This window comes from Balaenoptera borealis, assembly GCF_965194805.1.
Source record: "Balaenoptera borealis genome assembly, chromosome: 3".
Taxonomy (NCBI): Eukaryota; Metazoa; Chordata; class Mammalia; order Artiodactyla; family Balaenopteridae; genus Balaenoptera; species Balaenoptera borealis.
In genome coordinates this window covers 133,152,999-133,171,238 of record NC_138866.1, presented here as the reverse complement: position 1 = coordinate 133,171,238, position 18,240 = coordinate 133,152,999, and the positions used below count along the sequence as shown (strand labels likewise).

Below are 18,240 nucleotides of genomic sequence, written 5' to 3'. Positions count from 1 at the left end.
TTTGATCGGTTCAGTGAAAATAGAATGCCAGGCTCTCCTTTTTGTAGGTGAGCAATTTGTGATACTTTTTGTAAAAATGCATTGTAAATTTGAAAAGTCTACACTATTGACAAGTTTTTTTATGAAAGAAGATTTTGTAATATATCTCCAATTTAACTTTTTTAAAAAAGTGATGACCATGTCATGTTTACAGAATCTGTAGATAGGTATTTTTCACTAAATTTGGGTACTTTTCCCTAATTTCTTCAAAACTTCTTAAATCTCATTTTTTCATTTTGGAACACCAGTTGCAGTTGTGTTATACATCTTCATATTGTCCCAAAGATCACTGAGGCTCTGTTCATTCTTTTGAATCTTTGTAATCCCTCTCTTCTTCTATTAGATAAATTTTATATGATGGTCTTCAGTTATCCATGACCATTTTTCCCCTGCCATTTTCAATCTGCTCTTAAGCTCATCTAGTGATTTTTTTCCAATTCAACTACTATACATTTTATTCTAGAATTTCTTTTTTAATCTATTACATCGGCTCTTATCCATCTGGTCATCTGGTAATTCATTATTTTATTTTAAATCCTTGAACATTGTAATCATAGAGACTTTAAAGCCCATGTCTGCTGATTCAACATCAGAGTTGCATTTTGATGGTGACTTTTTTCTTTGATCGAGTCACATTTACCTAATTCTTAGAAAGTCTAGTAATTTTTTTACTGTATACACAATATTGTAAATGATACATTATAGAGAGCATTGACAGTTATCTTTTTAAAAAGAACGTTGAATGCTTTCTTATATTTGATTTACTGGTGGTTCTCTTTGATCTTGTCATAGGATGATTTAAGCTTTATCTAAAGTAGGCACAGCCATTCTGCTGTATCTTTGTCCTCTTAATGCCACAATGGCGACACTTTGAAAGGACATTCATAGTCTCAAGTTGTGAGCTAATCATTAAAGTCATTCTCAGTATGACACCCGAATTTGTAATTGTAAGGTCATAACCTCAAGAATAGTTACTAAATTTGTGCTATGCTTTTGCCAGCTGATTTACCAATTCTATCATGTATTTTCTGATCAGCATGCAAAACTAATATTGGCAGAGGATACTAAAGGCTAATTTTTTTCAAAAAGTACTTTGTTGTTAAACAAAGATTTTTAAAAACCAACAGAAAATGTTCAATGTAATATAGGAGACAGGAGAACAGTCTAACTTGTCTACCTAAAAGCTAGCATGAATCAAGTAGCCTTCAAAGTAGATCAGTTACATTTGAGCTAGGCCTTTTATTGAAAGTGTTTTAATGAATACTTCTAAGTTAAAATTAAACAATATGGTAGCAAAGGTGTTTTGGAACTCACCTAATGCTGTTCTTGCTGGTGTAGCATCTTTTTTGATCCAAAATGATACCCAGGATAAAACCACAGTCAGTATACAAGGAATGTACGTTTGAATAGTGAAGTATCCCATTCTTCTACTCAATTCAAAATATATAGTCATGACAACATAATCACCTGTAATAAAGTATTGTCAAAATTAACACAACTATTGTGTGTTAAAATAATTCAAAGAAATAATTATTATAGCTTATTTCGTTAAATGAATAACGGATAAATTTATTCAAGTACAACATTCGTCAAACGGGAAAGAGTCAAAATTCTGGTGTTCTTAAACTTAATTTTTAATATATCCATGGTCGTGTGAGGCGTTTTACTGTAAAAGGCGCAAAAGATACATATTAATTAGAGGTGATAGATATGCACATTTATTCAACAGATCATTATCCAATATTCAGCTGTATGTTGCATGCTTAAAACCAAGGGGAAGAAAAATCTCAACCCTCAAGTAAATCCACTGTCATTTTGCTTTTTCAATAGTAACAGAGTTATACATAAACTTTCAAATCTAAACTCCTGTAACAAATTTATATTTTTATTTTTGTAGTATGAATTGAAGCTTATGAATCTTTATGTTTAATATTTTTATATTTATCTTATGCTTTCATGACTAGGTACTTGGGCTGTGCCAACACAGAAATACAGAAGAAATCCATTTATGACATTCCTCTCTAGTCTTACTGAAGCAAAGCCACAATATGAAAAGGTTGGGATCAATAGAAATGTTATTAGAAATTTCATAAGTTTCCATGAGGGATTGAGAAAGGGTGCATGTTTAATACATCATACATTTTATTCCAACGTCGTCTATATTCATATCTTTTCTAAGTGACCTGCTGAAATTGTGTCTTCCCCCCTCCTCCAACTTGACTTCCGTCCTTCAGCCCGCTGGATTCAACCTTCCGGCAACTGAAATTCATGATGATCATAGTGAACTATCATCATTTCTGTCACACCGATACCTTCTTTTAATTTAGGTCCTCCTTTCACGTATTCAAGTTGAGAACCCAGAAACCATCTCTGACTCCTTTTTTTCTTCTTCTTCCTGCATCAAGTGCTCTTCTTCTTAGCCCAGGTACTATCATAGCCCCCAGCTTCTCTTCTAACAACCTTCTCCACTCCAGACCATTATATGTCCTGCCTACAAAAGGATATTTCTAGAACACAGCATCTTGCTACCCCTGTAAATTTTCAAAACTTTATTATGGTCTATTTGGGACCCAGGGTAGGCCACACAAAAATGTGTCTCAATGGCATATTGATTATTTCGAATTAAAGTTAAGAAATGCCAACACAAGAGGGACACTCTGACCCTCCTCTCTGTCTCTGAAAGCAGGAAAAAATCTCTCATGTGAAAGGGGTAAGACTTCCTAATCACAAAGAAGCCTGTATAAACAAACCTTGTCACGTGTCATTTTTGCTGTTAGTCCAGCCACAAGTACTCAAGAGAGGTAGAGGGGGGAATTTCTCCTTCCCCAACAGTCTACACCATTCTGCATGAAATGCCGCTTGCGCCCATTTTCTTTGCACTCCTGGAATCCCCAGGTCTTCAGATTTGCCAAGATCCTTCCCCAATTGTTGCTGCATCCCTTCCTTACTGCCTAGGATGCTTCTCTTTTCCTATCACGTGCATCCAGATAGTTCTAAGTCAACTTTGAAACACAGCTTAGAAATCATTTAGTCCACCAGGAAGCACTCCCTACCTGCTCCTAACAACTGCAATAAAGTTATTTCTATAATTACTGATAAAAACAATCTTGCCTTAAAAACAGTAAATTAGTTGGGTTATAGAATATATGTCTTGTTACTTGGTAAGCAATCAACTGGTATTTGTTTAATGAAGAGATCATACTGAAAGTCCCATTTTTACTAAAAAATATTGACAGGGAGACCATATTAAGCCCGTATAAATTTATTCCTCTCAATAAATTAGAATATTTATTGAGGGATGTGTTGTTCTGTTATAGCAACATTCAAGATGGCTGATAGAACACCAATTTTGAGATCATTTCCCAAGAAACATTTAAATTTTTTAGTGAATTAGCATTCCAGTATAAAGGAATCAGAATGATTAACCTGAAGTGATTTAAAAAAAACCCACAAAAATATTTTTCTAAGTAATATGAAAGTCAAGTTACATTATTTCCTTGGGAAATATTATTGAATTATATATGATATATAAATGTTTATTAATTTACAGAAAACAAACAGTAGACAAAAAGCAAAACCTAATAAATCACTCTAACACTTTTGAACACAACCCAAGTGGAATATACAAAGAGTTGAATCATTTCTTCAACCACCATTGCCATTTCCTCAGTAAGATAAACAAAAGGACAACTCCCGAGTAGCACATAATTCATTTTAGCAAATACCTTCACTTTGCCCCAACCTGAATTGAACAGGGACCCCAAATCTTGGGTTTGGAAGTCTTTGTCTAACTCAGAGGTCTGCCTGAAAGTCCCACTGTCAGGTGTGAAACTGAGAAGGGACTTGTCAGGGCTAAATTTTTGGAACCAGATACTTTTTTTAAAAAATAACTTCTTCTTTCTTCTTTCTTTCTCTTTCTTCCTTTCTTTCTCTTCTTTCTCTTTCTTCTTTTTTCTTCTCTTCCTTTCTCTTTCTTTTTTTCTTTCTTTTTCTTTCTTTCTTTTTCTTTCTTCTTTCATTTTTGGCTGTGTTGGGTCTTAATTGCTTCACGCATGCTTTCTCTAGTTGCAGCGAGCGGTTGCTACATTTCATTGCAGTGCACGGACTTCTCATTGTGGTGTCTTCTCTTGTTGTGGAGCACTGCAACTAGGTGTGCGGGTTTCAGTAGTTGTGGCAATGCAGGCTAAGTAATTGTGGATCACTCTCTAGAACACAGGCTCAGTAGTTGTGGACCACAGGCTTGGTTGCTCCACAGCATGTGGAATCTTCCTTGACCATGGCTCAAACCCGTGTCTCCTGCATTTTCAGGAGGATTCTTAACTATTACATCAAAAGGGAAGTCTTGGCTCTTGGTGAGGTTCTGGGACACACCACAGAGAGTTGTTCCAGAGAACCCAGGTTTCCTATTTTCCAGCTTCGACTTGGAGAAGAGGGGGAAGAAGGAATTGTGATTTCCAACTTCACTGTCCCCTACAAGAAGACCAACACAAAGCCAACGTGCCACTCATTCCAAATTGGAAGGAAGAGGCCACGGGATTTTCATTCATATCATCATATTTTTCTATACATATTTAACATGGTTATGTAAGCCTGAGGTAAAACGTCTTCATAGGAGGCAAAACCTCTTCCTTTGCTTCTGAAAACATGTGCATGGAAAGTTTCTCAGGCCAGATACATTCGTAGCTACATTTGCTATTAGTTCTAGGACTCGATGAAAAAGAGATGTTCCTTCTATGTGCGTCCCCTTCTGCAAATGTACACATACCTGCACAACCTCCATATATAAGCAAGCTCATGGCTCAGCCCTGGGATTTGTCTTCTATTTTATTTTCCAGAGGATGTCATCTAATTTCAGAGGTTTAAATATTATCAATGTTTCACACAGACTTGGCCATTTTCTGGAACCACTGATATCTTATCCTAATATCAACTCAATATGGTCACACAAATGTCTAAGTGGCATTTAAAACCATGACTCCTTCTTCCCTTGTGTCCTACTCTGGAACAAGGGGCTCTGTCCATAGTAGATCCAGATCAGCAACGGTCAACTCTCAGATTTAAAACTTGAGTCACCCTTGATCCTTCTCTTCACATCACACTATATATTCAAGCCACTAAGAAAATCATTAATATATATTCAGTTTCCAACCACACCTTACCAACAAATGCATATGACTATCCCACCTGATTATTATAATAGCTGCCCAATTTGCCACTCTGCAGACTCCTTCCAGCAGCCAACGCAATTCTTTTACAATAGGGAGCATACTGAACCTTGGCCAAGTTCCAACGAGTAACTTCCCATCTCATCCAGATTTAGACTAAGATCTTGGATTAGATAACAAAGTCCTCCATAGTTGGAGCTCCGTCTCTATTACTGACCCCCCAACTCCTGCCACACTGACCCTCATGCTATTTTTAAACACTCCAATTTTGTCCCTCTAGTCTTGCATTTCCAGTTCCCAAATCATTCTTCTCACAGATCTCTGTATTGCTTACCTTCTCACTACCTTCAGATTTTGCCCAAATAATATTAGATCCCTATTAGCCTGTATAAAATAAGAACGGTTTGCCACAAACTATAGAAATCCATTTTCTTCTTGTTTTATTTCTTTCTCTAGCTTTTATCACTATCAAGTGTATGAGATTTGTTTATTTGTTTACCATCTATTTGCCTTGGCACCTAGAGTGCAAGTTCCATGAGAACAAACACTGCCCCTTTTCTTTGCTTTCTGAGACTGTGTAGGCTCTCAATGAATTCTTATTGAATGAGCAATCAATCTTTTCACCATTGTGCATTGCCTGATTTTTCACTGAGCAGGATATTAGTGGGGACTTTAAAAAGATCTTTGTAAGACATAGGGCTAGGGCCAATGATTTAGAGTTTTCTTTTCCATGATTAGTAACAGCATGGATGATCTATATTTTTACTTACATGGCAATTGTCTGTCCCATGGAACTGTATCTGTCTCTATGATGCATTCTTCAGCGTCACCTCCTCTCTCACTCTCAGTGTAGACCTTATTCAGTGGTTCTCCTCTAGATTGCTACCCCCTCACCCAAACAGCATTGGGCCAAGTCAGAAGTTTCTGGAAGGGTCAATTTTTGCAAAACTCTGGAAATTCTTAGAAAAGAATTGTAGATATGCTTTCCACGTTTTCTTTTAATTTCATAACTATTTCACTATAGCTTCTTTTCTTAGTGGTACCAGCAGATTTCACATTACATCTTTCTTTTGATGATTTTTTCTTTTTTTTGTTTTTTGCATTCCATTGATTCCAAAGAGGACTATATAGTAAAAATATTTTTAATCTCTCACACTATGTCATTTTTAAAAGGAAAATCACAAACATATTTCTATTTAAATAAATACTTGTGTTCATATCCATATCCTTACCATCCAGTATTTATATCACAAAAATAAAATGTCTCTATTACATATTTTACCACAGAAATGTGATTTTTAATTAGATCAGATTTTACTTCATGTCCTTAGGCAATGTTTAATTATAAAGTCATGGACATTTTTTTAGAACAAGCAAGTTTTGGGAAATATGGTGTATACTAATTCTGTGAAAAGTTAGTTAATATAACTGTAAATGAAGGGCTAGAGGGACCTTATGGTCTATATATGGTCCTAATCATATATGCATGATTATTTTAAGTTCTTGAAACCTTAATGTGAATGAAATGCAAGAACCCTGATATTTATTCTCTCCCCCAGTTACTGTTTTTTTACATTATATTTTACACATTTTTCTTTTGTGTATCCGTTAGGTACTTAGGGCGGATACAGAGGAATTACTACCTTTATATTTGCCTTTACCAATGAGATTTTTCATATTTCTAGTCGTGATTTTTTTTCCCTTCTAGAAGGCCCATTAACATTTCTTATAAAGCTGATTTGGTGGTTCTGAACAAGTAGCTTCTTGTTCTCTGTAATATTTTCAATATCCGCATCAAATCTGAATGAAAGCATTACTGAGTGGAGTATTGTTAGTTGTAAGTTTTCCCTTTAATCACTTAAAATATATCAGGCAACTCCCTTTTTGGTGCAGAGTTTCTGCTTAAAAGTAAGCTAATACACTTATGGGAGTTCCCTTTTACATAACTTGTTCCTTTTCCTTTATTTCTTTTCATTTTCCCTAGATTTCATTTTCGCCATTTTCATTACAATGGTGTGGTCTTTGGGTGATCCTGTTTAGGACTTTCTATGCTTCCTGGTCCTAGATGTAGCACATGATAACTAGGCAGGCCAGCCAATAAATGAATAAATATCCACTTTCCGCTTTAGGCTAAACCAAATGGATTACTAGGTAAAGGAAGATATTACACAGGTAGGAATTTCAGTGGGCTCACTCTTCTGGTCATAGTCTCAACACCTGCCAATTTTCTGATATGCTTTGTAGACTCAAATACAATAGTTTTATTCTCTGTGCTTATCAGAATTGCTGGCATATTTCTCATCCATTATCAGAACTCTTATTTTGTAAAGAAGCAGAATAGCACAATATTTAAGGGCACAGCTGTAGAAACTGTACTATCTGTATTTCACCTCGGGTGGTTCATCTTTTTGTGCCTATCTTCCTCATCTGAAACAAGAATAATACTGACATTTATCAATAAGTATCCATATAGATGTAGATATATAGATATATCTTCTGGTTGTTGAGAAGATTAAACAAATTAATAAACGTAAAACCCTCAGAACAAATGCTAGCAGAAGAAGGCTGTCAGCACGTCAGCTGTGTTTAAAGCATGCTAACGTTGTAGATACTATGTGCATCTTTGGTGTTTTTAGGAATGACAGAGATTCATAGTTTGTATTTAATTTCTTAAATAAGAGTTACAAGCTAAATTAATGTTTATGCTCATAGTTTATCAAATATTTTCCAAAGCCTTATTACTTCTTATATGGAAAATAAACATTTCCATTAAAACAATAGCTATATATCAAAGGGAATTGGTTTTTGAATCATAATAGAGTTGAATATTTTTCTATCTGACTGTAACTCTCATTAATGACTGGGTTGTTTACAGCCAGGAATTTGACTCTAGATTTATAACTATTGTTTCAGTAATGGAGGATTTTAATGGGAAAAAATGGGCATTCAGAAGCCAATCTCCTCTGTGGACTATATCTTTTTCCTGAGACTCCTGGGTAATTTTCTGCCTGAAATCAACTAGTGATTAGCAACCATTTCATCAAATCTGGGTTTTAAATATTCTGGAGTCATCTTACATCTTTTTATAAAATTAAATCCTGAAAATTCTAAGAACTGTGATAATGTGCAACTGTAAATATGAAAAAGTATAACTGGAGCAATATGAGTTAGTTACCTTGGGATGGTGAAAGCATTGTGTACCACTTTTACCAACCAGGTTTATTTGATAAGAAAGTCCTAATGGGCGGATATCTTTTTCCTAAATTATAACCAAAAGCTAGACTAAGCCCAGCCATAGCTCAGAAAAGTGTAGCTTATCATATTAGTCAGTAGTCAAGCCATGTAGAAATTCACAGTGATTACCATGAACATTGTAAAGCTTCCGTCTTTCAGATTTGGCATATGTTTTCAAGGGGAAAGTATTGGCCTCAAATTTCTCTAAACAACAGTCAGTGATAAAAGAAAATAGAACAATGTGTACAAAGTTCTGAAGGAAAGAAATTGTGACTCAGCCAAGATACAATGAAAGAATAAAGAGACTATTCTTAAATCACGTGAAAGAAATCAGTGAATACAGCACTCTTGGATCGTTCATGAAAGAAAGAACTTTCTGTCATGAATTGTTGGCTCAAATTAAGAACTCAAAGAGTAAGGGAATATTACATCAGGAAGCCTGGAAACCATGGAATCCACTCCTATATCAAACTAATGCAAAACAAATTTGGAAGATACCATTCAAGGAAGTACTTTGAAATTTATAGGATCTAACAATGTAAAAAAAAAATCACAAAGGATATTAATGAAAGGATGTGTTAGAATAATGGTGTCTCTTAGAAAGGGAAGCAACAGTGATATCGGGGCCTGGCCTAATACTACTGGCCAAGGCTCTGTGTTGCTGGGTGTGGGCTTGACATTCACAGATAAGCAGGTAGTAGCAACCAAAATCAGAACGAAGAAGCAGAACACAGTCACTATTCTCTCCAACAGGAAGACTACACAACCCACGGAACCAAACTTAGCTACTGGGACAGACACCAAAAACAACGGGAACAACCAACCTGTAGCCTGCGAAAAGGAGACCACAAACACAGTAAGTTAAGCAAAATGAGAAAACAGAGAAACACACAGCAGATGAAGGAGAAAGGCAAAGACCTAGAAGATGTAACAAATGAGGAGGAAATAGGCAGTCTACCTGAAAAAAATTCAGAATAATGAGAGTAAAGATGATCCAAAATCCGACAAATAGAATGGAGAAAATACAAGAAACGTTTAACAAAGAAATAGTAGAACCAAAATGCAAAAAAAGTGATGAATAACACAATATATGAAATTTAAAATACTCTAGAAGCGATCAATAGCAGAATAACTGAGGCAGAAAAACGGATAATTTACCTGGAAGATAAAACAGTGGAAATAACTAGAACAGAGCAGAATAAAGAAAAAAGAATAAAAAGAATTGAGGACAGTCTCAGGGACATCTGAGACAACATTAAACGCACCAACATTCGAATTATAAGGGTCCCAGAAGAAGAAAAGAAAAAGAAAGGGACTGAGAAAATATTTAATGGGATTATAGCTGAAAACTTCCTTAATATGGGAAAGGAAATACTTAAATCCAGGAAGAACAGAGAGTCCGTTACAGGATAAATCCAAGGAGAAACACAAGACACATATTAATCAAACTATCAAAAGTAATAAAAAAAAACATTAGAAGCAGAGAGGGAAAAACAACAAATAACACACAAGGGAATCCCCATAAGATTAACAGCTGATCTTTCAGCATAAACATTGCAAGCCAGAAGGGAGTGGCAGCACTTATTTAAAGTGATGGAAGCGAAAAACCTACAAACAAGATTACCCTACCAAGCATGGATCTCATTCAGATTTGCCAGAGAAAAAACTTTACAGAAAAGCAAAAGCTAAGAGAATTCAGCACCACCAAAAGAGCTTTACCACAAATGCTAAGGAACGTCTCTAGGCAGGAAACACAAATGAAGGAAAAGAATACTATAAGAAACCCAAACAATTAAGAAAATGGGAATAGGAACATACATATCGATAATTACCTTAAAAGTAAATGGATTAAATGCTCCAACCAAAAGACATAGACTGGCTGAATGGATACAAATACAAGACCCATATGTATGCTGTGAACAAAGGACCCACTTCAGACCTAGGGATACTAAAGAATGAAAGAGAGGGGATGAAAAAAAAAAAAAAGGCGATGGAAAAGATACTCCATGCAAATGGAAATCAAAAGGCACCTGGAGAAGAAATTCTCACACAAAATAGGTTTTAAAACAAAGACTTTTACAAGAAATAAGAAGACCATTACATAATGATCAAGGGATCAATCCAAGAAGAAGATATAAAAATGGTAAATATATATGTATGTAACATAGGAGCACCTTAATAAATAAGGCAAATACTAACAGCCATAAAAGGGGAAATCAACAGTAACAAATCATAATAGGGGACATCAACACCCCAATATCACGAATGGACAAATCAGTAAAAATGAAAATTAATAAGGAAACACAAGCTTTAAGATACATTAAACAAGGTGGAATTAATAGATAATTATAGGACTTTCCATAAAAAACAACAGAACACATTCCTTTCTAGTGCTCATGCAACATTCTCCAGGAGAGATCATATCTTCAGTCACAAATCAAGCCTTGGTAAATTTAAGAAAACTGAAATCGTATCAAGTATCTTTTCCGACCACAACGCTATGACACTAAATATAAATTACAGGGAAAAATCTGTAAAAAATACAAATGCATGGAAGCTAAACAATACAATACTTAATAACCAAGAGAACACTGAGGAAAAAATCTAAAAGGAAATAAAAAAATACCTAGAAACAAATGAGAATGAAAATTAGACGACTCAAAACTTATGGGATGCTGCAAAAGCAGTTCTAAAGGGAAGTTTTTAGCAATACAATCCTAATTAAGAAACAAGAAACGTCTAAAATAAACATTCTAACTTTACACCTAAAGCTATTAGAGAAAGAAGAACAAAATAACCCCAAAGTTAGCAGAAGGAAAGAAATCATACAAATCAGATCAGAAAGAAATGAAGGAAACGAGAGCAAAGCTCAATAAAACTAAAAGCTAGTTCTTCGAGAAGATAAACAAAATTGATAAACCCTTAGCCATATCATCAAGATAAAAAGGGAGGACACAAATCAATAGAATTAGAAATCAATAAGGAGAAGTAACAACTGACATTGCAGAAATACAAAGGCTCATGAGCGATTACTACAAGCAAATATGTCAATAAAAAGGACAACGTGGAAAAAATGGACAAATTCTTAGAAATGCACAACCTACTGAGACTTAACAAGGAAGAAATAGAAAATACCTATCCTTCTCAAACTCTTCCAAAATACAGCAGAAAGGGTGACACACCCCAAACTCATTCTACATGGCCACCACCACCCTGATACCAAAAACTGATAAAGATGTCACAAAGAAAGGAACTGACAAGCCAATATCACTGATGAACATAGATGCAAAACTCCTCAACAAAATACTAGCAAACAGAATCCAACAGCACATTAAAAGGATCATATGCAAGAATGCAAGAATTCTTCAATATACGCGTCATACACCATACTAACAAGGGGAAGGAGGAAAAACCATAGGATCATCTCAATAGTTGCAGAGAAAGCTTTCGACAAAATTCAACACCCATTTTTGATAAAAGCCCTGCGGAAAGTAGGCATAGAGGGAACTTTCCTCAACATAATAAAGGCCATATATGACAAACCCGCAGCCAACATTGTCTTCGATGGTGAAAAACTGAAACCATTTCCACTAATATCAGGAACAAGACAAGTTTGCCCACTTTCACCACTATTATTCAACATAGTTTTGGAAGCGTTAGCCACAGCAAACAAAGAAAAAGAAATAAAAGGAATCCAAATCGGAAAAGAAGAAGTAAAGCTCTCACTATTTGCAGATGATATGATACTAAACATAGGGAATCCTAAAGATGCTACCAGAAAACTCCTAGAGCTAATCAATGAATTTGGTAAAGTAGCAAGATGCAAAAATAATGCACAGAAATCTCTGGCATTCATATATACTAATGATGAAAAATCTGAAAGTGAAATTTAAAAATACTCCCATTTACCATTACAACAAAAAGAATAAAATATCTACGAATATACCTACCTAAGGAGGCAAAAGACCTTTATGAAGAAAATTATGACACTGATCAAAGAAATTAAAGATGATACAAATAGATGGAGATATATTCCATGTTCTTGTATTGGAAGAATAAACATTATGAAAATGACTCTACTACCCAAAGCAATCTACAGATTCAATGCAATCCGTATCAAACTACCACTGGCATTTTTCACAGAACTAGAACAAAATATTTCACAATTTGTATGGAAACACAAAAGTCCCCGAATAGCCAAAGCGATCTTGAGAACGACAAATGGAGCTGGAGGAATCAGGCTCACTGATTTCACACAAAGTTACAGTACAAAGTTACAGTAATCAAGACGGTATGGTACTGGCACAAAAACAGAAATATAAATCAATGGAACAGGAAAGAAAGCCCAGAGATAAACCCACGCACATATGGTCACCTTATCTTTGATAAAAGAAGCAAGAATATACAATGGAGAAAAGACAGCCTCTTCAATAAGTGGTGCTGGGAAAACTGGACAAGTACATGTAAAAGTGTGAAATTAGAACACTCCCTAACACCATACACAAAAATAAACTCAAAATGGAATAAAGACCTAAATGTAAGGCCAGAAACTATCGAAGTCTTCGAGGAAAACAGGCAGAACACTCTATGACATAAATCACAGCCGGATCGTTTTTGACACCCGTCTTAGAGAAATGGAAATAAAAACAAAAATAAATGGGACGTAATGAATCTTAAAAGCTTTTGCACAGCAATGGAAACCATAAACAAGGTGAAAAGACAAACCCTCAGAATAAATCAAAAAAACAAACATTCCAATCCAAATATGGGCAGAAGACCTAAATAGACATTTCTCCAAAGAAGATATACAGATTGCCAACAAACCCATGATAGAATGCTCAATATCATTTATCATTAGAGAAATGCAAATCAAAACTACGATGAGATATCATCCTACACCTTTCGGAATGGCCATTATATAAACATCTACAGACAATAAATGCTGGAGAGGGTGTGGAGAAAAGGGAACCCTCCTGCACGGTTGCTGGGAATAAAAATTGGTACCGCCACTATGGAGAAGAGTATGGAGGTTCCTTAAAGAAATAACAATAGAACTACCATACGACTCAGCAGTCCCTCTACTGGGCATATACCCTGAGAAAACCATAATTCAAAAAGAATTATATACCAAAATATTTTTTGCAACTCTAATACAATAGCCCGGACATGGAAGAAACCTAAGTGCCCATCAACCGATGAATGGATAAAGAAGATTTGGCACACATATAGAATGGTATATTACTCACCCATACAAAGTAACGAAATTGAGTTATTTGTAGTGGGGTGGATGGAGTTAGAGTCTGTCACAGAGAGTGAAATAAGTCAGAAAGAGAAAAACAAATACCATATGCTTACACACATATATGGAATTTTAAAAGTTCTGAAGAACCTAGGGACAAGAGGCGAATAAAGACAAAGACCTACTAGAGAATGGACTTGAGGATACGGGGAGGGGGAAGGGTAAGCTGAGACAAAGTGAGAAGTTGGCATGGATATATATACACTACCAAATGAAAAATAGCTAGGGGTAAGCAACAGCATAGCACAGGGAAACCAGCTCAGTGATTGTGACTACCTAGAGGAGTGGGATAAGGAGGGTGGAGTGAGGGAGATCAAGAGAGGAGAGATATGGGGATATATGTGTATGTATACATAAATAGGAGAAAGCTAGCTAAGAGTACCAGATGGAGAACATCCTTTTATCAATGCCAATACATTCTATTGACTTCATGCAATGACTCGCTTTGCCATGAGTGAGAAAAAGAATTTCAGGGAGACATTTCCTATTCATAAATAACTAAAAAATTTTAAAAAGACATTTCCTACTCATAATAAAGAATTTCAAGAAGACATTTCCTATTCATAAAAAACTGTCCTAGAATTTCCCTGGTTGGGCAGGGGTTCGGAATCCTCCTGCCAATGCAGGGGAAACGTGTTCGAGCCCTGGTGCTGTTTAAACTGTGTTGTTCAGGGGTCAACTATTTACATGGCATTCATATTTTATTTACAAGTATTTAGCATTTACTTTGTATTAGGTATTATAAGTAATTTAGAGATGATTTAAAGTATACAGGAGGATGTAAGTTAAATGTAAATACTATGCCATTTTATGTAATCAGCTTGAGCAACCGGGGTTTTGATATCTTTAGGGGTCCTGGAACGAATCCCCATGGATATCAAGGGGCAACAGTAGTTCTCTATTTAGAATTCTATCAAGAATTCAGACTGCTCTTTAAAGATAGTTACACTAATTATTAAAATTTACACTTAACGTAGTCGCATGGTGCAAAATATTATGGAGTTTTAAAAGGCAATAAATTATTCATATTAACAAATAACTAGATCAGCCGAAAGGCCGACTTGAAACCAATCTACTTCCCAAGCCCTGTCAGAAAAAAACTAATTACAAAATAGTGGACCATAGATTCCTATTGTGGAAATTACCAAAAACCAACCAAACAAAAGCCATAAAACAAAAATATATTTAAAGATATTAATAATTAAAACATCTCTTTATATCTATTTACATGTGTTATAGCACATCACTTAATAAGATCAGATTTATGGATATAGTTCAATATATTTAAAGAGAAAGTTTAAGACACTGTTTAAAGGAAAGGGAGAAGCTAGAAATTAAAACTGAAGGACATTTCACACTAACTTCTTTTATTTGTGCATTATAATACCTGCTGTTTATTTTGTATATGTTAAGTTGTAGAACTCTCTTAGGAAATTGGTTTATATAAATCTGGTCAGGGATGAGAATCTTAGGCTTATGGACATAAAGTCAACATAGTCTCGATTTAAAGATATAAGACAATCTGGTCACCCTTTCCCCAATCCCAGTTAAAACATTATTTTTGAGTTTTGAATCAGCTGTTTTGCCTCAGATATCACTTAGGAATAATGGTTGTCCGAATAGAATTAGTTTAAAACATACACAGGAAGAAATTCTACATGAAAGGGAAAGGGAAACTCCTACCTGCAGATGTTTTCACAATTTCTGTGGTGTTTCTGAGGCCCATGAAGTCAAACTGATAAAGCCGCCAAGATTTCTGATCAGCTGCCTCAACCGAATTTTTTCTCCATCTATAAATCATTTCTTCTTTGGGGTAGCCATCTGAAAATGCAGAAAAAAATGTTAACACTTGAAGATGTAGGTTTGTAAAGCACTAATGTCAAAATTATTATTCTGAACATTTAATAGGAGTTGAAATTTTAGTCATTTAATCTCTAAATTTTCCTATGTATTGAAACTCCAAAAATGAATGGGCAAAGACCACCTAACTCTGAAGGTTTCTCATGTAGATCTTTACAATCAGCTAGATGTTCCCAGCCACAAGACTTTCCATCGTCTGTATGGACATAACATACATCTTTCACTGTGGAAGGCTTGATTATAGATGACCTTCAAAGAATGGACTTGAAAGAACTGGTCAGAGTCTCATTAGTTCCTAAACAGTAGGATCTAACAACCTGGCCAACACCCACCCGACCTTCCACTATTTTCCTGAACTTTGTCCAGATCTCAGGAAAGGTGAATCTAATTTTTTCTTTATAAACTTTTATTATAAATAGCTTTTATTATTTCTAACAGATTTATTTTTTATTATTGAAGTGTAGTTGATCTACAATATGTCATAAGTGTACAGTATAATGGTTCACAATTTTTAAATGTGATAGTTATAAGCTACATTTACAGTTATAAGATACTGGCTATATTTCCTGTGCTGTACAATATATCCTTGTAACATGTACAAAACAGTTTATACCATTTGATTCCCTAACTTCTAGTGCCCTCATTTCTTTCTCCCCACTGGTAACCACTAGTGTGTTCTCTAATCTGTGTCTGCTTCTCTTCTGTTCTATTCACTAGTTTGTTGTATTTTTTAAATTCCACACTTAAGTGATATCTTTCATGCACTGTTTGTCTTTCTCTCTCTGACTTATTTCACTTAGCATAATACCTTTAAGAAAGACAAAGTTAATAAGGATTTGAGAGCTCCACTGACTCTTAGTTATGCTCTGATTTGAGTCTCAAGTTCTGATCAGTTTATTTTCCTGAGACCATTACCCAACTTGTTAGTTACTCCAGAAAGCAAGATGTTTTGGTGCTCTAGGCTCACTGTGGGCAAAATGCCCAGAACTGTGTGTCTTGGATAAGGGTTCTACTCCATTTTTACTGGTACAGTTACCAGGGGTCTCCTTGCTCCCTAAGCCCAAGCCAGAGATTGGCCCGATGCCATTTTTCAACTCCTAGATCCCCTTTCTGATCAGCACTTGGGACCACACCTTTAATTCTCTGGAACTCTCTGGTGTAATAGAGCACAAGTATGCTTCCTGCTTTCTAATTGTGGATTGCTCTGTGAAATTATTGTCAACATTGCAAGGATACTTGCTTGCTCTCCCCTAATGGGACAAAGCTGACATCAAGGCACTTAGCCTGAAGTAAGCAAACATTTTACTTGGTCATTAGCCACTGTCTCAATAGCTTTATCTCCTCATTAAACTATCAAATTATAAAAAGTATTTTATGGTATAATTCTTTCTTTTTTGCTTTGTTTGGTTAAACAGCTTTATTGAACTATAAAACACACATTTAACATACAAGTTCGGTGTTTTTTAGTATACTCTCAGAGTGGTGCAACTGTCATATTAATCTAAATTTAGACTATTTTTGTCATCCCAAAATGTAACCCTAGTCATTAGCATTCACTCCTCTCTCCACCTCCTTACACATACGCATCTCATCCAGACTAGACAACCACTAATACATATTCTGTCCATAGGTTTGTCTATTCTGGGCATTTCATATAAATTGTGTCATACAACATGTTATCTTTTATACCTTTACTTAACATAATGTATTAAAAGTTCCCTCACATCGTAGCACATGTCAGTACTTCATTCCTATTTATTGTTCAATATATTCTGCTGTATGGATATGCAATTTTTAAATTTGTCATGCTGTTAGGAACATTGTGTACAAGATTTTGTGTCAATATGTTTTGTTTTCTTCAGTATATACCTAAGAGTGGAACTGTTGGTCATGGGTTAAAACTATATTTAATATTTCTCCAACAGTCATAGAGGTGTCAGGTTGTCACTTATTGTTTAATTTGCATTTCCCAAATGACTGTTGTTATTGAGGATCTTTCCATGGATTTATTGGTCATATGTTTGCCGGGTTATGTTCAATTCTTTTGCTCATTTTAAAATTGGGTTACTGCGAAGTTTGGAAAAATATAGACTACTCTGGGTATAGAGTTCTTAACAGTGTCCTGAAAGAGGTCCATTAGTTATGTTCACTCTGAGCATGCAGCCCTTTCACAGATACCATGGCACTGAGCTGGGAAGAAAAAAACCTAATAACCCAAGTTGACATGCACAGGCTTCATTGTCTTTCTGAGGGTCAGAAGTTTTCCTTAGGCAGGTCTTTTTGATGATAGCCATTTGACTGGTGTGAGGTGTCTCATTGTGGTTTTGATTTGCACTTCTCTGCTGATTAGCTACGTTGAACGTCTTCTCGTGAGACTGTTGGCCATCTTTGCCTGTGTGTCTTCTTTGGAAAAATATTCATGTCTATTTTCCACTTTTAATCATGCTGTAGGATTTTTCACTTCGAGTTCTATGAGTTATTTTTTTGGATATTGATCCCTTATCCATCAAGTCATATCACTTACAAATAAGTTCTCCAGTATGCTGTCTTTTCATTTTTTTAATAGGTTCCTTTGCTGTACAAAAGGTTACTAGTTTAATTAGATCCAATTTATATTTGCTTTTGCTTTATTTGCCTTAGGGG

At 35.3% G+C, this 18,240-nt stretch overlaps 1 protein-coding gene across 1 annotated transcript in view; it reads right to left on the bottom strand.

Annotated features, from left to right (window-relative positions):
- GABRG3 (gamma-aminobutyric acid type A receptor subunit gamma3) overlaps positions 1-18,240 on the bottom strand; it is a 572,166-nt gene that overhangs the window by 7,656 nt on the left and 546,270 nt on the right. The window contains exons 5-6 of the mRNA XM_082385169.1: positions 15,421-15,558; positions 1,354-1,506 (exon numbers count right to left, since the gene is read on the bottom strand). Coding sequence (XP_082241295.1) covers positions 1,354-1,506; positions 15,421-15,558 — 291 coding nt within the window. The remainder of the gene's footprint in view (positions 1-1,353; positions 1,507-15,420; positions 15,559-18,240) is intronic.